Source organism: Epinephelus lanceolatus, chromosome 3, assembly GCF_041903045.1.
Source record: "Epinephelus lanceolatus isolate andai-2023 chromosome 3, ASM4190304v1, whole genome shotgun sequence".
NCBI classification, from domain to species: Eukaryota; Metazoa; Chordata; class Actinopteri; order Perciformes; family Serranidae; genus Epinephelus; species Epinephelus lanceolatus.
Window position 1 is genome coordinate 45357968 of NC_135736.1, and position 23148 is coordinate 45381115.

At 40.4% G+C, this 23148-nt stretch overlaps 1 protein-coding gene across 3 annotated transcripts in view; it reads right to left on the reverse strand.

The window, feature by feature from the left end:
- The window catches only part of LOC117255220 (uncharacterized), a 35828-nt gene that overhangs the window by 3172 nt on the left and 9508 nt on the right, over positions 1 to 23148 (reverse strand). The window contains exons 2-15 of one of the 3 annotated variants that reach the window (XM_033623903.2): positions 14861 to 14943; positions 13578 to 13658; positions 12122 to 12181; positions 10966 to 11139; positions 8217 to 8345; positions 8063 to 8108; positions 5462 to 5552; positions 5174 to 5315; positions 3277 to 3381; positions 2969 to 3056; positions 2528 to 2561; positions 1458 to 1532; positions 316 to 418; positions 25 to 164 (exon numbers count right to left, since the gene is read on the reverse strand). In XM_033623903.2, the coding sequence (XP_033479794.1) occupies positions 25 to 164; positions 316 to 418; positions 1458 to 1532; positions 2528 to 2561; positions 2969 to 3056; positions 3277 to 3381; positions 5174 to 5315; positions 5462 to 5552; positions 8063 to 8108; positions 8217 to 8345; positions 10966 to 11139; positions 12122 to 12181; positions 13578 to 13658; positions 14861 to 14943 (1351 nt within the window). Of the gene's footprint in view, positions 1 to 24; positions 165 to 315; positions 419 to 1457; positions 1533 to 2527; positions 2562 to 2968; positions 3057 to 3276; positions 3382 to 5173; positions 5316 to 5461; positions 5553 to 8062; positions 8109 to 8216; positions 8346 to 10965; positions 11140 to 12121; positions 12264 to 13577; positions 13662 to 14860; positions 14944 to 23148 lie in introns of those variants that run through there. The other 2 variants (XM_078166456.1, XM_033623905.2) reach the window with 2 other exon arrangements.

The window sequence follows — 23148 nt, forward strand, 5'->3', positions numbered from 1 at the left end:
TGCATGTTATAAGTTGCTTGGTACCCTATGGCAGCTACACTCTGCTGTGTTCCTGCAGCAATGGAGTTGAGGCTGGTGTTGGTCCTTTGTATGGGGGGCAGGGTGCGCTGGATCCAACGGTCTGGGTACCTCATCACCAGCTTAATGCCCCCCAGCTCCACCCCCTGGACAGGAGGAAACAGTTGATCAAAACTTAACATTAAGAACAGGATGACAGCTTGTTGTTGCACCTCAAAACTCGGACAGTGACGATGACATCCAACATGATGAAGTTGAGTTTATTGACTCAAAAAAATAAGCCCACGACTCACTCACCTGCAGCTTCTCCAGGGCGTTGGCAGCCATGTTGGCATTCTTGAAGTTGATGAAGGCACAGAAACGCTCATGAAGAACTCTGATGCTCTCTATCTCACCAAACCTGTAACCATGGAAACACAGAGCTTACAGCAAAACCATGTGGCACAGATCTGCAGGCAAAGGGATGCTGGTTGTGCTTTGTATTCGGTGCTAACGGTTAATACTGTCATTATTATAATCATAGTAGCACAACAACTCTTCCATTACTGCTGGTAGTGACACAACTACAACTAGTAGTACTAATGCTTCTCCTGCTACAGCTGCTATTACTACTACTACTTCTATGACTGTACCAAACATACTGCACCTTCTCACCTACAGACCTCTGTAACTACAACTACTACTACCACCATTTTTACTACTTAGACGTGTGAAACAGTTTTTACTGACATATGTAATTCTCATTACACTGTAACACAACCACAAGACTAATCTCCACGTGTCTGTATTAGCACAGTTCACCTACCTGTGATGCTTCATGCAGATGTCTCAAATACTGCTCTGATGATTATTGACATTTTGAACTATGTTTGTTTATACAGTTTATCGACAGCAGATGGATCATAGAAACCTGCTGACTGTCACTTTACAATGCACAGATTTTTTTATATGCTTCTATTTATGTATTCAAACAGGCTGCTGTGAATACCAAAAAACAGATTAAAATGTTTACCCAATATACCCTTGGATTACTCTTGGAAGCAAGCCACCAAAAAAAAGAATGCTTCACAGTCTGACTAGTTAAACTGACTGTCAGTGACACAGTAAATAAACTAACCAACATACCGTGCACCCTTTCTACTACTGCTGCTTTTACTGTTGCTAAAACTAACACCACCACAGTTATTACTATCAGAAATAGTAGGCTAGTATCTGCAAATACTGCTGCTGCTATTACAGTTGGTGCTTTAGATTACCTTTACTTTATAAATGGTATGTAAAGTCCATCTTGTTATTGTAGTTGTGCCAGAATAACTACAGTAGATGGGCTTTGGTTGACTGTCATCATTACTCCTCAAAACTGATTTTATAAACCGAATTCATGAATAACAATGCAATCTTTCCTCACACACACACACACACACACACAGTGTTTTTACATTTTGAAGAGATCCCAGAGCTCTTTCTCTGTAACTTCCAACGTGATGTTCCCAACCCAAAGAGAGCGACAGCTCCTGGAGGACAGACAAGGGACGTAAAGTGATTATTTGTCTACCATTTAAAATATCAAAGTAGCGATGCCCCCATTTATGGACCAGAGTTCAGTATCCACTGATAATCGCTTTGTTGACTTCCACCTATCAGCAAATAAGATGACATTCACAGATGGCAGTGGCTGATGTTTTTCTGTTGTGTCACATTAATTATGTGCAGGCTAAAAAGCAGGGTTGAGAATAATGGCATCCTGTTGTCCGGAGATCTTCCCTGGAATGCCGTCAGGACAAAAGGACGCAGTAAACTCACTATTAATGTGTCAGGGGATGCACCCTATTGTTTGCCTGATAATGCTACATTGTGTACTGTAAATCCATGTTGAAATCACCAAGAGGAGAGCTAATTAATGTTAGCATTTAGCAGCTGGTGACTAGAACTACCTGCTGACGGAGGTTGCATTGAGTTACGATAGATAGTTACGATAGATAGAATGATAGATAGAATGACAGAACGATAAAACAATAGAACGAACAATAGAACGACATAACAATAGAACGAACGATAGAACGAACAGAACTAATGACAGAAAGATAGAACGAACGATAGAACGATAAAACAATAGAACAAACGATAGAACGATAGAACTATAGATAGAACGATAAAACAATAGAACAAACAATAGAACGAACGATAAAACAATAGAACAAAGAATAGAACAAACGATAGAACGATAGACAGAACGATAGATAGATAGAAATGTGAATATATATAAGAGAAATGTGTTAATGCTTCCATGGCACAATAAAATATTGTAAAGGGAATTATGATGTATTTAATAAAATGATTTCTAAAGCTGTTTCTTAATGTTTGTCATATGAAAGAAGCTTATTTTAAATGTTTTTCATAAATTAGTATGATTGATTCGTGCTCAGTCACAGATAGTGTAGTGAAGCCAGGCTTAAATTTTGAAGTGAATACAGTGATTATATGTATTGCTAATACCCATAGAACATACCCACTCTGGTCCTGTTGAGATATGTGCTTCAGTGCTGGAAGTAAAGAGAAGACAGGAAGTAGACATCATGTAATGACAAAACAATAAAGACAGAACATAAATGAGACGTATTTAAAATGGTTAACCCCTGTGGTCTTCAGTAAATTACATATCTCTCTCTGGGTGGCTACACCAGTGTGCTGACACTGTATCCACTGGGACATCATATCAATAAACTTCATTAGCAAACATCTTATCCTTCATCACTTTAACACCATTTGCCATTTACTGTGCATGGAAAGTGTTTGTCTACTCACAGCATATTACTGCAGGTCTACTCTCACTGTGTTTATGTATTGACAGTAGTTTAAGCATGTTTCTGCTACTGATGTCTGATGTGTCTGTAACTCACAGCAGTGCTGCCCCAGCGTGGAGAGCACTTGTATTGCAGTTGGCTCTTACTTTGGGTCTCGGGTGAGTTGATCACCGCCTGAACTGTGGTGAACTTCTCCAGCAGCAGTTTACTCTGCTCTTCCTCAAAACCCAACCTCTGAAGTAAAAAAGTGAAACAGAAAAACTCAAAAAGTTAAAGTTGCCTTATGTATTTCTCTCTTCAAAATCCATTGAAGCAAGATGCTTAATCTAAAGCAGCTGACTTATCATGTCCATATGATGTTTTTAAATCAGTTAGCCCACATAAAATGCTTCAGTTAACTTGAAAGAATAAACTCTGATGGCAGGCAAGCGTTTTAGTTGGTTGTTCTTCTCACCATGAGCTGCAGGACCCGGCAGGTAAAGAGTTTACTGGACGCTTCCTTACAGTTAGGATCCAACTTTAACACCTGTTCCATGGCCTCCTCTACCTCACTGTACCGCTGGAATACACACACACACACACACACACACACACACACACACGCGCGCACCAAACACATTACCACTTGGAAATGTTAGATGTTAGAGGGCACAAAAACAAAACACATGATGTAACACTACTTGATGAAAGACTGAAGTTTTTGAATGTAGTTTTTAATTCATCCATTCACTTTTTACATTTCACAGATGTGAAATTAATAGAAGCTGTCACTGTATTCTGACAGCAGTGCATAACACAGATAATCTATAAAAATGTCACGCTCCTCTGCCTCCTATCTGTGCTCCTAAATGCATTTGTACAAATCCACCATGCCTGAATGAAAACAACCTCGAGGTGAGGAGTCTCTGACGCAGCTGTCAGTCATGTCAGTCACTGCTCATGAACTGTGGTCAAACTGTCAAACAGGCAGCTCTGATCAAATATGAAAAAGATTTCACTGCATTGCCTATTTCTCACCTCAAATGTTTTCAGAAACATATTTAAGTGTACTGTTTAGCTGTCAAATGAGAAAGTATGCTCTGGCCAGTAGGTGGTGCTTGTTTTTTCACTCAACCCTTTTTCAACATGGCAGCTGGATCCCAAACTATCTCACGTTACAGCTAAACTGAACACTAAAATATGTTTCTGAAAACATCTGAGGCGAGAAAAAGGCAATGCAGTAAGACAATCTTAATTCATATCTAATGAGCACTGACTGGTTGTTTTCATTCACATGCGTGGTGTACTCTTCCAAATGCACTAGAAGCAGTAGCAGAAGGAGGACAATGTTTGTTTGTTTTTTCACAGATTATGTGTCACAAGTACTATTGTCATGATACAGTGAAGTCTCTAAAGTCTCTAGAGCTTTAAAGGAAAACTTCTATATTTTTGAAATTGGACTGTATTTTCAAATGTCTTTGTGTCTAAGTGACTAATGGAGACAACAATTTTGATGTTGGTCCAGTATTGCGCAAGACAAACAGGCTGCAATGTGACCATTCAGAGCAATTTAAAACCGACAACTCATGTCGACTAAACGTGTTTGTTTCTGCCACTGACCGGCTCAGATTGTTACTAGAAGTGTCTGACAACATTACTGAAAAGAACCTACAGAGTCACTCAATGTCTTTTTTTTTTTTTTTTACCTTTTGCTGGTCTGTTTTTTATTGTGACAAAGTCTCGCTCAAGAAGAAGTCTTCTTTTAAAATTTCATGAGAGATGCAGGAAAAACAACAGTTGAAAAGTTAGTGAGTGTTGGAGAGAGGAGTACAGGGGGAGAGTGTGTTGTGGTGGAGTACAGGGGGAGAGTGTGTTGTGGTGGAGTACACAAAGTATAGCTTAGTGTTATTTTAAAGATTTTTAGTGTCATGGCTGTTTTCAAAACTGTGGAAAAGTCTGCGAGATTCAGAACAAGACCTCTCCTTGAGCGAGACCTGGTTACACACACTAACAAACAGACCGGATGAGCAGAAGGTTAGGAAAATGGTTTAATTTCTCTTTAGCACCCTTTTCATGATGTTGTCAGATACCTCTAAGAACAACCTGATCCTGTCAGTGGCAAGAACAAGCACCTTTAGTGAACCTTAACTGGCAATGCACAATCTTCTGTAGGTATTATAGCGCAGCTTGTTTCACTGCTGCTGGCTGCAGCTGTCTCTTTTAATACTGGATAATTTCAATAGCTGTTGTTCTCATTAGTCACTTAAGCACAAAAACATGGAAAAATAGGGTCCAGGTTCAAAAATACCACATTTTCCTTTAAAACACAGAATGGAAATGATGTAAAAATCTGCAGTGCATCAGGTGCTAACCTTTAACCCCAAGAGAGCACACCCCTTACGGAAGTATCCCTTCGGCCAATCAGGAGCCAGCTGAATGGACCTCTGAGCATCTGCCAGGGCAGAGGAGTACTGCTCCAGACACCAATAGCAGTACGAGCGATTTCCATAAAACCTGAGAGACCAGAGAGGGTCACACATAGAGACATGTATTTAAACCAAAGTGAATATGAAGGAGACAGAGGAAAATGATGTGGTTCAATCAGGAGAGGACAAAGTGAGTGCAGTTGAGTTTAGGTCAGAGTTCACATTTCAGCTCACCTGTGGTCCTTAGGGTCACAGCAGATGGCTTCCGTAAACATGTCCACAGCCTGGCTGTACTGGCCTTGCCCGAACAACTGAATGCCCTGCTCTGCAGAATGTGCACACACATACAGATTTGCACTTTTAAACTTATGAGGACTTTCACTGACATGATGGATTCCCTCGCACACACTTCAGTCTGCCTGAGAAACTTTCTTTATAAAATCAGTTGACAGTGAGTTGTGTGAATTATCTTTATCACCAAGGACACTGATTTTGAATAGCAATGCTAATTAATGTTTAATCTTTCCAATACAAATTTTTGTAGTTTTAAGCAGCACTGAGATTTACATCAATCTTCATGGGATGTGAGAAAATATGTTTCTTTGTTTTTCATTTGGGTTAATTGACCTTCAACCCTTTGCATGAGCAGCAATGTCAGTACAAAGCATAGTCTAAAGTTCTGGTTTTCACATTTTTGTGTCGGCTGACATAGTTAGCAGCATCTCTGCAACAAGCAGTGTTGGAAAAATGTGAACAGCATTATTAAGTCTTTTTCCTGTTGAAATCACTGGGTCCATTTGTTTAGGAGAGGAGGAGACCTCTGCAGATAATTCGGCTCCTGGTAAAAATCTCCTAAACGTCTGCATCTTGAGTTATTAGAGAAAAAAGGTGAGCACACATTAACAAGTGCTAGGCCAGTGGCCCGTCTCCAACATGCCAAACGGCACCAGAGAAACACTGCTCTGTAATGTGAAACTGCTTTACTCAGTGTTTTACTGGTTTTAATCACCTGGGGCTGTGTTCACAAAGCTTCCTAATGCTAAGTGACAAAATTATAGGAAGATTCTTAGAACTGTAATGTTTTCTCAGAATTTCCCCTTAAAGTTAAGACTTGGTCCTGGTAAAGATTAAAGTTATTCACAAAGCATCTTGGTCCTTAAAAGAGCTCCTGAGGTAAAAAACTATTAGGAGCAAGGAGGAGTTTCTCATGGAGAGGAGAAATGGCAGAAACATTCCTTAAACACTGGATGACCATGAGTAAATGAAATGCTACAGATAAGATTGTACAGGAATAATAATTTGTGAAGGATCTCTTCAAGGATACGCACACATTTCCCACCCGACACAATAATGCTATAACACCAGAAACAAAATGATCACAACACTGAGATATTTGAAAAACTGGAAAAATGCAACAGTGCAGCAGTGATGACTTTGGTCTGTGTCAACTATCCATCAGCAGAGTGATCACACTAACCCCCAAATTCCACCAGATGCGTGTTGGTTGCAACGACAGCGCTGCGACGACGAAGTCCAGAATCAGTCATTTAACAATGCAAGATGGCTACGGATGAACACCAGTTGTTTGAAACGGCTTTGGCCGCTACAATGAACGAGTTAGACTTGGCTTTTTCTCTAAAAGAGGAACAGGAGATAGCGCTCGAATCTTTCCTTTGCAAAAAGGATGTTTTTGCTGTTTTGCCAACCGGATACGGCAAGAGTCTAATCTACCAGTTAGCTCTGCTGGTAGCTAAGCTCTGGATACGTCACCTCGTGCATTGTTCTGATTGGTCGTAGTGTTATCCAATTGCGTGCAGTGATATTTACAAACGCATGCTTAGTGCCGCCCCTCGAGTTGGGCCATTTTCATTACTCATAGCCAGACCCTCAATCTTTCTAGATTTGGGTCTGGATTTCCTGGCTAATATTTCCCTGCACTACACCTTGAAAACTACATAATGGGTGGAGGCAGGCCTGAAGTCAACAGGTCAAAGGTTTCCAGATGTCATTTCACCCCGTTGACACCATGGACAAGGAGATATTAATCATGGAGGTGCACCGAGATGTCTTCCAGCGGAGCTGCACCACTCCGCACAGCAAACGCAGCCGGTGGGTGTTGATGGACAGTGGAGCACGCAGCGGATAACCAGCGCTGCCATTCCGCAACCGCAGTGGAATTCCAGCGTAACAATGACAACACTTTCACTTTCATTTCCACTGGGTGTCCACACCTTGCAGGCTCACAAAGGGTGTGTCTCTGACAACCAATCACAACTTTTAAAAGAATGCATCATACCTAGCAACAGAGTCAGCCACAACTTCTCACTGACGTAATAGTTTCTGTTTCTTCCTTGTTCAGAGTTGCTCTAAGGATTTGCCAAAACCCACTCCTAAACTAGGACTCCTTACTAAAGGTTTTTAGGCTAAGTTAGGAGCTCTCTGAGAGGATTCTCAGAATGTTGGTGAATACGGCCCCCGGTCTGTTTGTTTTGGAGAGAAAGCGACTTCTGCTGGTAATTGGGCTCCCTGTAAAAACCTCCTGAACAAAGAACACTAAATGAATTCTAACAGGGAGAAGTTTTGGCATTCTGCAATCTGCAATCCTCACCACTAGATGCCACTAAATCCCCCTAAACACAGACCTTTAATTCTGCTTTTTATGATTATAGGTTGAGAAGAGCATGAAAGAACAGAATAAATGAAATATGAAATTTGCACAATATTCGGAATCTGAGGGACTGAATGTACATATACAATGTAATGACATGTATCTTGCTCACTGGACTTAATAAAAAGGCACAAGGTGTATCTAAAGGACAACAAACTGATAGTCACCTGTCATAGCCTCCCCCCTCCTTTTCATTTCTTCTGTGCTCTCCACCTGCAATAACAACAGACAGATTTACTACTGTAGTACATGGAGGAGGTTAGGATGTTGGATAAATGGCTACAAACTGGATGAACAGACTGTGTGTGTGTGTGTGTGTACCTGGCTGCTCCTGGCCTCGTTCTCCTTGTTCTCTTTGGAGATCTGTATTACTCTGTTCTTCGAGGCTTTGAGTTTGATGTGGCTCGCAGCGTTGGCCACAAATGCACTGCTGACGTCCCACTCTGGCTCCTGAAACACCAAGAAGTGACACAAAACACTCAATGCAACAGGCTGACAAAATGAAAAAGCATCTGCTCTGACCAAATGCTGATTTGAATATTTAGTAAATCAACACAGGTCCATCTCTGTTATCCAGGTGGTATCATCTCTGTGGTAAGCTGAATCCAAAACAGCTGAAAGGCAAAACTTCCTTAATCAAAACTCCAGCCCAGTGATTTGGACTCAGCTTTCTGCACACATATTCATGGCTTGCTTATACTTATGACTTATCCAAATATTTGTTTTTTGAGAACTGGAAAGTGTTTGTGTATGTGTCAAGTAGCGGTATCTGTCAAAACAAATGTATAATATTAAAACAAATATGATCTCTGAAAGGTCATAGTGCAGGTCGACTGCCTCTGGAGCAGGTAGGAGATCAAAGTCTTGCACCGCAGGTGTGGTCGAGGAGATCTTTCATGGTGCTAAGTAAGGTTATGTTCATACCAAACAAGTTTAGAGCAATTTATAGAAACTCTGCAGTGTTAACGTTGTTAGTTTTAGCAGGGGAGCCAATCAAACGCAGCTAATACAAAATAACTGCACCATGATACCTTAAAATAGAGGTCTTGGTCCTCTTCCATTGAAAGTGTGGTGTGCTTCACTCTGACAGGTATGAACACAAGAGACAGCAAATTATGGAGTACAGGCAGGTCTATAAATTCTTAGTTTGAAGTTACAAGTACAATAACTGCATTTGCTGGATTTTTTCATCCCCTTCACCTCAAGTTACAGGATGACGATTTACTAAGAGTTTAACAAATCTTGTCACACTGTGATTTTTGTTGATCTGCTGATAACTTGGAAGCGTAAACACAAGCCACAACAAAAATCCAAAGTGAACTTCCCCACTCAAGACCAGACCAAGGAAAGATAGTCTTGCATTACAAGCATACCAGGGTCCAAGCTTTTGATGCAACTCTAAACCCTAGAGGGATACAAACATGGGGCAACAGAGTTTAGGAAGGTGGTTCAACACGTTTGTCTGTACAGCGTAAACTAACATGATTTCCTCCAGCCCTGAAATAAGTCTGAGTCTACACCAAAATATTTCTCAATTAACAATTTTAAATCTCATTCATGAGTGATAAGGAGTTTTGTAATTTACGAACTTTTCTTGTGTCAAATACTAGTTAGTAAAGCCGAATGATATTTAACACCCTTTTAAAAATCAGGTTGGGTATCAATTGGGGTTTTTTCTGATAATGGTACTAAAAATGATATTTGTAAAATCATACCAATAACTAAACAGTGCCTGAACCGATATTTTTAAAAAAAATATAAAGCACAAAACAACGGTCAACGTCATTAAGGAACTTTTTTTATTTGCAAAGGCAAATTTGAACTTGAAAATGAACTATATATTAACTCTTAATAGTCAGAAATATACATATAAATACAATAAATGATAAATAAAAACTAATTCAAACACAATCATTAGAAACTAAATAACAGTTACAGTTCTAATAAAATAAATAGCAAAATAAATTATAATTATATATTGAGTTGGGATCAATAATTGTCTCCCTGACTCAGGAGACACTCAGTAGACAGACGTTTCTCCATTACATGTTTAAAAAGTGGCTGAGATTGTTACTACAATGACAATAGCTAGTCCAACTTAACAGTCTCCCTTAAGCGAGGCTAACTTCACCCCATAGCCATCGTAGTCTTGATTTTTTGGAGCCAGAAGTGACCAAATTTAGACAAGAGGAGCTGGAGCTGAGGAGGAGCGAAGGGCTGCGATGCCTCACAGAAAGCCTGTCACTCAAAATGGCCGCCCTCTTCAACATGCACAACTTTAAGCCTTAATAAAACATAAAAGGATGAGTTACATAAAAATTCAACGTCCGTACAGTTGTTATGAACGGGGATATTTGCTTAAGAGACCAAAACCATTCTTGTACCAGGGCATAAACATGTTGGACATTTTAACCCGAGTGCCTGTGGGGACTGACTCACTCTTGGAGCCATTCTCAAGTGGCCATTCAAGGAACTGCAGTTTGTTGCACTTGCACTTCATTTATTAGCCGCAACTTTACTGTCATGCCTCAAATTCAGACACACAAGCTCTCTCTCTCTCAAAACTGCAAACTCACTAGTCGCTAAGCACACAATCTGGCCCCGCAATCTCCACTGTGATTTGGTCCAGCAGGTACCGGCCAAGCAGGAAACATTGTGTCACATTTGCAGCGTGTATCGGTACACAGCCCTATTTACAAAGTGACTTTTGCTTCGAGTACTCTCCCAACATAAAGAAAATATGGCATGTTGTTGGCAAATCGGCAATGCCAGGATAAGCCAGTTTGCTTAATCAAGTTTGCCACTTTGCATGAACCAGTTTCAAAGCAATTAAATTAACTAGGAGGATACATCCAACTTTACAGTGAGCAGAGACAGATTCAATCTCTCATTCATGAAAGAATCGACTGGATACTTTGCTGAAGAACACTGCAGGACTGTCAAACCATCAGGTATCACAGGTGACTTTGCTGACATAAATACTTGGTCACCAGGTACTCTGGTTTATAATACATTTTATTTGGAAGGAACAATGATATACTACAAGCATGCCAACCTCACATTAACCCACCTCCTCCGAGGTTTTGTAGGGCAGCTGGCCGTTGCTCTTGTTCTGTCTTGTCAGAGGGGCAGGGACTGATTCAGGGCTGCATTTGTTTCGGGGACGAACAGAGGTCCATTTCTCCTCCTCTTTCAATTCCTCCTCACTTTCACTCTCTGACGCCGCTCCAGTCGCTTCGTCTTCCTGTTAAAAGTGAAAAGCATTATTAAAAAATGACCCTGAAGAGTCTGGTCACATATTCTTACTGGGGTTTAATGGAGATGTTATTAGATAGATATTAAACACAAAGGCATAAGCTGTCCAAATAATTGTTTTTAAAATGGAACGTTGAGCAATGCATTTGCTTTCTTCTGTTTACACAACTGGCTAGCTGCGTTAACATGGAAAACAGTGCCCACTTGGGTCTTCACTGGTTAGCTAACGTTAGCCTTGGCCAATCTGCAATGCACACCACCAGGTAGGGTGGGAGCTACCTTGCAACGCCACTCACTCGGAGATTACTGCTGGTAAGGCCGTCCTGGTGTCGCAATGGTTTTGCTGTTGAAACATGGTAGCCACCCTGTGGTCTCCCCCCAGGTAGCCCCGGTGAGTAAGTAACTTTATTTTGAGCCTCAAAACCCTTTTAGCATTAACTATATTAGCACCACTAGCCATGCTAACTCTGTAAACAGTGATAATTAACAATGCGAAAGGAGGTTTTGAGCCACTTACTCACCGGAGCGACCTGGGGGAGACTGGAGGCTGGGCACAATGTTTATACAGCAACGCTGTTGGTTCAGAGCAACGTTGCTAACGGTGATACTAGCATTAGCTTTAGAGGAAACATGGGAGTGATCTGGCCATATATAATTGAGTCTCAGGTGAGGAATCTGTAACTAAAACTGCGCATCAGAATGGTAATCTTTTATGTGTTTATGTTGTTTGATAGCTTGTGAGCTAGGCAGTGGCTGGCAAAGTGTTAACAGCTGTGAAACATACAATAATTTCTATGAAAATGTTACACTGTGTTCATATTGGTCCAGTTTACATCCAAAAACTGTGCATTGCACCATGTTTGCTGTTGAAAGTTTTACTACGCTAATGCAAACTGCTGTCTGTACTAATAAGACCGCTCTAGCAAAGTAACAGTGGATGATAGATTACATTCAGGCCCTAATGTTCTCACCTGCTCTGAGGCATCCTCCATCCTCTCCTCTCTCTCCAGTTTCTTCCGTTCCTTCTGCCTCTGAAAGGAAAGCATGGACATGGCTGGTAGCTGTGGGATGGCACAGGGACATGCCTATGTATGGACGCAGGTGATGAGGCACCTGCATTTAGGTGTGTCATAAAAGGGGAGAATAGGGAACAGTTATGATGAGGGTGTGGTAACATGTTTGAAAACATGAGAGGTAAATACAGTAGCAGCTGTAAAATGGTGGGAAGACAGGTGGAGCAACAGGTGACATGAGTAAATAAGGGTGTGGTGGTGGAGTGAAGACAAATTCATGTCAGTTAGTAGAGGAGTCAAAAACAACAGACATGAGCTGCAACATGGACTACATATATTTATCCCTACACTTACAATTTGATTTCTATTAAATTGATGATGTGGGGATAGAGAGATTGTATTTAACTTCACTAAACTGTTGCATACATTGTAGTTTGTTCTGTATTGTGTTTCTAATTTAGGACATTTCACAAAACTATAAAAGAAACAAATGGCTACCACATGAAGCCAAGTGGATTTATCACATTCTTATGTCAAACATTCCTCCTCTTTGACTACATACTGTACCCTTCAGCTAGAAAAGCACATTTGAGGAGAGTTAGTCTGATGTGTGATGTGACAACATGGAGGCAAATATCATACATCTGTATTTTGAATTATATTTTTAAATGTTGTTGAGCAGTCAGTGTAATTCCTAAGCTATCTGCTGTCCGTTTATACAGTTTCTAATTTCCCTTTTTTTGGTACGGATCTATTTGTTCTGGTTCTGTACCTGTATGATGCTCTGTTATGTTTGGTAGTTGCAGCCATAGAATAGAATGAGAGTAGGAGGATCATTCATGTTAAAATCAACATTGCAGGATGGTCAGAGCGGTGGCCATTTGTGTAAGTACCGTTGCCGTTGCAACCGTTGTAGTTCCCAACGGACAACTTTGTTAAAATGCAAAACTTTACAGCATAAATAAACATGTTTACAGCCTGGTACAAAAAACAGTTTTGGTCTCTATAGCTAATTTTAACATTCATGACAACTGTACGGAGCAAGTACATTTTTTCATGTCACCCGTTTACATTTTATAAAGGCTTAAAGTTACGCATACGTAAGGGCAAGGCCATTTGCTTGACAGGCTGTCTACTATTCAGATCCACCCCTCGCTTTTCACAGGTCTACCCTCTCATCCAACTAATGTCATTTCTAGCTCCAAAAAAGCCAAGATGGCGACATGGCGCCGAAATGCCAAACATTAACACACTTTACGGCTCCACTGACCTTATAACAATAACAACTAACAACAATTGCCATTTTCTGTTTAACTAGTCAGACCATGACAGGTCAATATCCTTTCTATTCATTCTATTTCTATGGTCGCAGCTTATGAGCCCTCCTAAGTCAAACAGAATACTTTTCACTCACTTTCCTTTTAGCTCTCCTCCTCTCGGCTCTCCTTTTCGTTCTCTCATCATCGTCTAAACCCTCCTCACTGTTCAGCATCACCTGCTCGAGACAACACACACACACACACACTCAATATTCAGGTAACTGAGGAAGAGCTTGGAGTCAGACCTAGACACAAAATGATTATATTCCAAATTATTGTTATAGTTTATACAGTGCAATCATTTTTTCAGCTTTTTTTATTAGATAGGACAGCTACAGCATGAAAGGGGGAGAGGAAGGGGATAACATGCAGCAAAGGGCTGTGGGTCGAAATTGAATCTGAAGCAGCTGCAGCAAGGATATAGTCATAGTACATGGGACGCCGCTCTACCAGGTGAGCAGCTGGAATGGACCCCCATGAAGCCAGAGGTTTCAAGTCAGCATCTAGTGGCCACTAGTGATGCAGCATCTCCCTCACTCACTGGCTTAGCATCTTTTAAATCCAAGACAGTATTTCTCAGGGATAAGCATGTACACCATTATCTGTATTTTATCTGTTCAACCAACTTAGCCGTACACATGCCACATCTTTAAGCGCCTGCAAAACGCGAGGTCAGGCGCTGTGTGCAGCTCATGTGCCTTTTCTGTGCCACCTTTGAAGAGTGCGGCAGCAGGTTGCCTTTGACATTACTAAGCAACCTCAACAAGCACTGTATCATAGTCTGTTTACCTGAATTGATGGACTGAAAGTGCAGAATTGATCTTCTTCCAGGTGCTGTTTGTGTGTAGACCTATTGTCCATGGGACAGCTGTAAAAGTTCTGGCAGCCCTGCACTAAAATTATCAATTTCTTCTCCGTTTTTATTTAAAGAAGAAGGAAAGGAAAGAAAAAGAGAGGAACAGGGATCTGGAACATGTGCGCGTCATTAAAAAAATGCAATTTAGGGAGCAAAAAACGCAGCATGTGTACGGCCCCTTAATTATCTATATCTGTATCTGTACTTGGAATGGGCGGGGATTTAACCGGATAAGGGTGGGATTGAAAAATTAAATGCCTGAAATTGATTTCAGAGGTTGCTATAAATAGAAAACTATTTACAGAACAATTTCAGGATTGGTCTGGAGAACATTTCTAACCACAAGAGTAAGAGCTGAACACACCTACCCAAACAAAGATTTTCCTTCATCGCAGTAAGGATGTTGACGCAATTTACTCTGATGATTCACGTCCTTATCAGTATTTGGCTCAACCCTAGTATTTCTATCACTGAGTGTAAATTGATCCATAGGTTATATAGTGTAGTAGCTTTTCAGTCTACCTGTGATGAGCCTTGGTCTTTTCTTCTGTCTGTCATGTCAGGAGCTCCATGCTGAACCTCCATCTCCTCCTCGCATGGCCCTCCTAAAGTGACACACACAGACACGCACGCAGATATGACATGGAGATACACATTCCTTCCCAGGTTTAAGTGCTTCTCTTTTCATCTGTGTGTGTGTGTGTGTGTGTGTGTCTGTATTTGTTGACAGAGACATTTCCCATGCAAAACTACACAGGTGACCTTGTGGCAGCTTGTGATTGGACGATGCAAACACGGAGGAAAAGGGTGGGTGTGAGCCTTTATTTAGTCTGATGTGTCTCCTCCTGTTTTGGAAGAATAAAACCATTCAGCATTCTGGGCAGTTGTGAGGGAGTAAAAAAAAAATCTATTAAGTGCAAATGTTCAAATAAAAGTGCACTTTGTTCAATAATGGCTGTTATACAAATATCATCCAGAGATGTGCTCTGTTCTAACTAGCAAAAGCCAAAAAAAGGGAGTAAGATAACAGGTATAATGACTTACAATGGTAAATTCAACTTTAATCTGCACAACATTTTTTAATGAAGACACAGCCTTTACAAGTAACTGTTGTAATTTCACTGAGATTTGAGATCCGTCAACAAGGAATCAATCAAAAAAGATTTTGATCAAAAATTTCACGTTTTAAGATTTATTATTTCGAGTTATTCAAGGTGCAAATTTGAGATGTAAACATGAAACAAATATATGCAATCTGATTAGTCAGGATGTATCTGAGTCAAGATCTTGGAAACCAGTTAATGTTGCATGTTACTATGGCCCCAGGCCAGTGTGTGAGTTCGAAAGCAGGGAATCCTCCTCCCTTGCCCTCATGCCACACTAAGAGGTCACCATGCCAAAAATATCTGAGGGCCCCTGGACGGAAATAGTGTTCAGGTACCCAGAAGCACTCTAGAAATATTCCACAGAGAAATATTTCACTCTCTTGTTAAATATCAACAGAACCATGTTATCCCTCTGAGATAAATTCTGTTTTCAAGGAGTTGACACAAATAACAACCAGCCTTGGTAAAAGCCAGCGACGCTATCTGAGCTTGGATGGTAGTAAATTTTCACGAAGCAGATGAGCACTCACTCTGCTGGAGCAGATCAGTTACCACAAACTCATGGCAGCAACAGCAAAGAGGCACAACAGCTGTGCCAGGAGTATTTCATTTCATGTGATTGCTAGACGACACTTGTGTTTTCCTTTTAGTATTTGTAGTTGATGTAAACAGATTAAAGAGGCATCGATAAGCCTAAAACAAAGGCGAAACTCTACTTTGGAGATGTTGGGGTTTCGTACACTCAGAGTTAGGGTTGGAAATTGGCACCAGCCACCAGCCAAATGCTGGTAAAATATGCAAGTGGCTGCTAGATTTGCTTCACTCACCAAATAAAGAAAAATAAGGCTAATCTATTGAGTGGCTGGTAGATTTTGGAATTCAGATTACCAGACACATTAAAAGCTTGTATAAGAGGACAAATTATCTTTCATGAAAAAGGATTTAAAAAGAAGCACACAGCACAATTATTTTTAATGCCACTCAGAATGAAGTTTAAGACTTATTTTACAATAAACAAAAGAGGATTAAAAAAAAAACAAATAAAAGCACCAACATCAATTACCCACAAATATACCTAATTTTGCCCAAATGTTTATTTTAACATAAAACATCACTTTTTTGGTCCAGGAAAAAGTTGATCTATTTCAATTTAAGTAGATCAGAAGTGGTGTTTGTCGGCGAGTTTTGCTGGCAATTTTGTGTTTCTCACTCTCCAAGCAGGATGTAACCGCCTTAATTCCCATCGTGCTGAATTTGAAAAATGTCTTTGCATAAAATACACCGAGCCTTGTATGCATTGCCTCGTACCATTTTCCACCATGCTGCAAAATCTTTATTTTGTAACAATCATCTACCAGTAATCTGTTGGCTCTTCAACATCAGCCACTTGGCAAGTTCCAGCCTTGCATGGCTCTTACTCTTGATACTGTCAAAGCTTCTGACAGGCTTGAGTGGCCTTATCTGTTCAGGGTCTTGGCTAAGTTTGGCTTGGTCCTTCATTTATCTATAGGGTCAGCATGCTTTATAAAAAATCTTAAGTCAAAATCATCACCAATGGACAAATGTCAGCTGCCATTCGCCTAAGAAGATCCAGCAGACAGGGCTGCCGCTTGTCTCTTGGTTTCTTTGTCCAAGCAATTTAACTTTTGGCAATTAATCATTTTGCTGACGATACAATTCTTTATATAACTAATCAATACAATCCTTGCCAAATTCCAAACTTTCTTGGAGGCCTGAATGGAGCCATCTCAAGATACAAATTTAAAATGTTTATGAATTATCCTTTGATTACCAACTAGCCCATTTAAATGGCCCCCAAACAAGATAAGATACCTTGAAAAAAAAAAGTTTATTTTAATCTTTTAATGGGTACAAACTTAATTGCTCTACATTAGTCAGTAAAATAACAGTATATTTTCTACCTATTAACGTGAGTGGCAAAAGTCACTTGTGTTAAAATGAATAGGCCTGTATTACCACAGTCACAGTATCTTTTCTATTCCCTATTTCAGTAGCCCAGGATGTCTTCAAAACATATAATATACATGTTGAAGAATTGAAACAGAACAGGATGTAGAAACTTACAGCTCACTCTCCCATAGAATTATTTTTTACAACCATATAGCTCAACCCTATGTTGAGTGCAACAAGTGTAAAGCTTTCACCAGCAGGCTACAGGCTGCAATGACTGTACAAAAAAAACCTGCCGATACTGTGGAAAATATTGCTGAAGAGTAGTGAATAATGAAGGAGATCATAGTCAGAATGACTAAGCAGTTAACTGCACCTGTTGCTTAAGTATGCTTGAGAAAACAAGAACTGTAAGACAAAAACAAGAAGAATGCTAGTGCTTGATATAACGGCTGTCACACTTTGAGAAATCATTTATGTCAACGTGTATGTAGTATCTTCACTGTGACTGTTCCTTAGTGGTTAGCGAGACGGGATTTTTGTGAGGCATGACAACAAAATGTTGAATTAATTTTCTTGTTTGAGATTACCCATACGTCAAAAGTAAAGACAACAAATCTCAAGAAAAACATGAGGAAGTGTAAGAGTTGTTGTTACAGTATGTAGACCTGTTTGTCGAAAACACTCTGCTATACTATAAAAGTAGTGAACACTCCCTTGTTAGTCAGAGACCCCTCTGCTGTACTGTTGTGTGTCACAACACTGTGTCCAGGCCTGCTCAAGAAAGACGCACACTGACTAAGCACCAATCTTTGTGTCCTGAGCCTTTCTTTACCACCGCAGACTGAGACACAGCGCAGGTTTTCCACAATACAGAAAAAGGAGTTGCACATTCCGGAAAAAATGACAGATAAAAAGTCCTTGGGGAGAGTGTAGTGTACGGTCTCAAGCCAACATTCTTTTCCCTTCAACACAAGATGCTGACAGATGAAAGGCGAGGGGAGAAAACTCTGTCTCGGAATAGTTCACCGTCCGTTCAGAAACTTCTGGAATAAGCAGAAACTGAATCTGTTTGGCATTAAGAGCCACAACACCTCCTGACTCACAGAAGGACCAAAGGCAGATAAAAATGCAGGAACAACCAGAGAGAGAAGGAGGGAGGAAGTCTGCTTGTTTGGATAACCATCCACATTTAGCCAGTGTCAAATTATAGGTTTGAAACTGAAATACATTTCCCATGCCTACAACATAAAATCATAAAGACAGCCTATAGAATACTCCACCAGCTACTTTACAGTACGTTTTGAACTGAGCACAGCTGTTATTGATGCAGCAGATTCAAAGTGACGTGAATGTGGATGTATGCAGTCTGAAAAGTCTGAAACTGGCTATGACCAATTTGCACCTCAAACATCTGAGACAAATTATAAAGGTTTAAACTGTTGCACAATAACAGGTGCAACAAAACAGCGTTGAGGGGTGTGAGGGGGACGTGAAACAAGAACAGTTTGCACACATCCACACAGTCCTGAGAAGAGGCTTTATCAGGTACTTCAGTGTAAACACCTGTGTATCAAGTAGTGCTAAAGGTTTTCCATTGATTTAAGATTATTTGTTCCCATATCATATCCATATCACTCTGTTCCCAGAATTCACAGGATTTCTGACCATAAATTAAGGGCCTGTTTATACGGTTCCGTATATTTCTGAAAACGGGTATTTACCTTTGCGTTTGCACCTATAATTTACGCGTAACCGGCGTTTTTCTCAACGAAAACAGAGATTTTCAAAAACAGCTTCGAAAGTGAAAGTTTTTAAAAATATCCGTTTCTATGGAGACGTGTAAACAGGATAGACAGAGAATTTGGAAAACAATGACGTTGCAACCCAGTTCGCGCATGCCCATTAGGCGCCCAGGAACCAAATACGTCGGTACCTGTTTTTTTCCAGTACTGTAAGTACCAGATACAACTTTGCCTTCAGCAGGCCGTGTCGATTCCTGTCGGAACTGACAGGGGCAGTATACGCGCATCAGTCTGTGCAGAGGACTAGCGCCAAAGGAGAACACCTGTTCTCCATCGTCTTTGCTAGAAATAATGGCTTAATAGTAATATAATAATAGTGCTGCTGGAGCCACAACACCTTGGTTTGTTGAAAAGTCTGGTAGTAGGAGTCGTGTGTGGAGATATTCTGCATTTGAGGCAGATGAAAGCGCAGTAATTATAAACTTGCAAAAACCAGTATGCAAACGGTGCCTCCGAAGTTTCCAGATCAAAGGAGGAAACACTTCAAACCTGGCGTAACACTTAAAGACAGACACCCGGACTTGTTTAAAGAATTCAAGGTGAGTCAGTTTCAATTTACCATCACTTGTGTTATGCTGTACTTATCCTGAAATATACGTTACATTATTTGGGTTTACTTCAAAGTTTAAAACAGTTTTAATAAAGTAGTGAATTTAGAAATACATGAGTTCTGTTTGGAGTTTGACAGATGGCGTATCGCCACCTTCTGGCCTGGCATACTAACTGCAACAAAAAGCTGCCATTTCTGCGTTTTCATGTAAACAGGGATATCATTTTTACAACTGATCATGTAAACCCGAAATTTTTTTTACATGGGATAAAGAAAAATCAGTTTTTATTTGTATCGGTATCCGTGTGAACAAGGCCTAAGTTAGATTTTAACGCAACATTGCTGATAATTAATAATAAAATTATTTTTATTCACATTGTCTGATGATACTATGCACTGGTGTGTACTATTATGTGTCATGTGGAAGCAGACCTACACATACTTGAGGCCAAAACACTCCGCCTTTGAATGCCATGTGTCAAACATATGCCCTTATTATTTTCAATGTACAACCCCATTCCAGCGGCAGCTAGACACAGGTCAGCGCTCCTGGATGGTAGTTGATAAACAATAGAACATTTGCATATATAAAGCATTTGTTTATTGTCTTTTATTACAGACTTTTTCAGTAAGTATAGAATCAAAATTATCACCCATATCTTTAATCCTGTACAGTTTTGTATTGGTAATTTCATTGATTTCTGTTGTCTAGTTAAAGTATGTAGCTACAAGCTAGCTCTGCCAGTGCTCACTAAAGCACCTGCCTGTCCTTACAGCTGTGGACTGTAGCTGCAGCAGCTGCTTCTGAAAATGCTTTGCTTTTTGAGGGAACACCCTTGCAGGTAGGCAGTTGTCAGGGTGGTGACTGTACAGCGGTGAGAAAACAGCTTCGGAAAGCCAAAAGAATATGCCCTAAGGAAAAGGGACGGGCTTCAGGGACAAATACAGTCAGGTCCATAATTATTTGGACAATGATACAGTTGTCGTCATTTTGGCTCTGTACACCACCACAATGGGTTTTAAATGAAACAATGAATACCTGCTTAAAGTGCAGACTCTCAGCTTTCATTTAAGGCTTTTTTCAAAAATGTAGTATGAACCGTGTAGGAATTACAACCATTTCTTCACACAGTCCCCCGACTTTAAGGGCTCATAAGTATTTGGACAAACTAACATAATCATCAATTAAACAGTCAGTTTTAATACTTGGTTGCAAATCCTTTACAGTCAATGACTGCCTGAAGTGTTGGACACATAGACATCACCAGATGCTGGGTTTCTTCCCTGGTGATGCTCTGCCAGCCCTTTACTGCAGCCGTCTGCACTTCCTGCTTGTGATTTGGGTGTTTTGCCCTCAGTTTTGGCTTCAGCAAGAGAAACACATGCTCAGTTGGATTCAGGTCAGATGATATGACTTGGCCATTACAGAACATTCCACTTCTTTGCCTTAAAAATGTCTTTGGTTGCTTTTGCAGTATGCTTCAGGTCATTGTCCAACTGCACTGTGAAGCATCGTCCAATGAGTTTTGAAGCATTTGGTTGAATCTGAGCAGATAATGTAGCCCCAAACACTTCAGCTTTCATCCTGCTGCTCTTGTCAGCAGTCACATCATCAATAAATACAAGAGAACCAGTTCCACTGGCAGCCATACATGGCCATGACATAACAGTACCTCCACCATGCTTCACTGATGAGGTGGTGTGCTTTGGATCATGAGCAGTTCCTTCCTTTCTTCCTTCTCTTGTCTTCCCATCATTCTGGTAGTTGATCTTTGTTTTATCTGTCCATAGTATGCTGTTCCACAACTGTACAGGCTTTTTAGATGGTTTTTGACAAACTCTGATCTGGCCTTCCATTTTTAAGGCTAACCAACGGTTTGCATCTTGTGAAAAACCCTCTGTATTTATTCTAGTGAAGTCTTGTCTTGCTTACAAGAGCAGCAGGATGAAAGCTGAAGTGTTTAGGGCACCATTATCTGCTCAGATTCAACCAAATGCTTCAAAACTCATTGGATGATGCTTCACAGTGCAGTTGGACAATGACCTGAAGCATACTGCAAAAGCAACCAAAGACATTTTTAAGGCAAAGAAGTGGAATGTTCTGCAACGGCCAAGTCATATCATCTGACCTGAATCCAACTGAGCATGCGTTTCTCTTGCTGAAGCCAAAACTGAGGGCAAAACACCCAAAACACAAGCAGGAAGTGCAGACGGCTGCAGTAAAGGGCTGGCAGAGCATCACCAGGGAAGAAACCCAGCATCTGGTGATGTCTATGTGTCCAACACTTCAGGCAGTCATTGACTGTAAAGGATTTGCAACCAAGTATTAAAACTGACTGTTTAATTGATGATTATATTAGTTTGTCCAAATACTTATGAGCCCTTAAAGTCGGGGGACTGTGTGAAGAAATGGTTGTAATTCCTACACGGTTCATACTACATTTTTGAAAAAAGCCTTAAATGAAAGCTGAGAGTCTGCACTTTAAGCAGGTATTCATTGTTTCATTTAAAACCCATTGTGGTGGTGTACAGAGCCAAAATGACGACAACTGTATCATTGTCCAAATAATTATGGACCTGACTGTATATACATAATACATATTTACAGCCTGGTTGATCTGTTCTCCTTTTTTGTAATGTTATGTTTTCTTATCATTTATTTGGGAAGGTGGTCCTCAGATACGTTTTAAGTTAAGCTTAAGTTAAGAAAAGGTTGAAAACCCTAGCTCTTAACAATTTGGCAAATCCCAGCTAAAGATATTCCATAAATCTGTAATCACAATGACATCACATATTGTTCTGATTTTAATACAGACCAGCCCACAGCCATCAGAATACACCAGAGGGAAAACTCTGAAACATTATGGTTTAGATAAAGAATATGTCAGATGACTGACTCAAAGACACTTCTCTGATGAACAAGCATTTTGGCGTGATTCAGCGAAGTCCGACTGGTTTTCATTCATCTAAGGTTCATAATATTTACCCAGTACATTAAACACCATGGAAACTTTCACATCAACTACTAAAGACAACTAAAAAGGGCTTGCCAGGTTTCCACATGCTGCACAAAGTTATTTGCATGTGAGCTCATGCATAATTGGTCAAATGTCAACAGACTAGCACAGTTTTGTTTTTTTAAGTATTGCCATATAGGTTTCAATAAAGGCGATGGATTGCATCTGGCGTTACAGTAAAAAAGGACCGATATCTCTGCTGTTTTATTTCAGCTACAAAAATGTTGAAGGGAGGCACTCGTCGAGAATGAGCTCTGTGTAACAAACCAGGTGCTACTGTTTGATACGAAAACCGCCTGTGCTGAAATCTGGTTCTCAAGGCTGCCGGGCAGGGTGGCCTTGACAGTTTCCTCCCCATTTTTAAACACACACCCATATTAACACGCACACCTCTCTCTTCTCTCAACAATAGTGTTTTCAG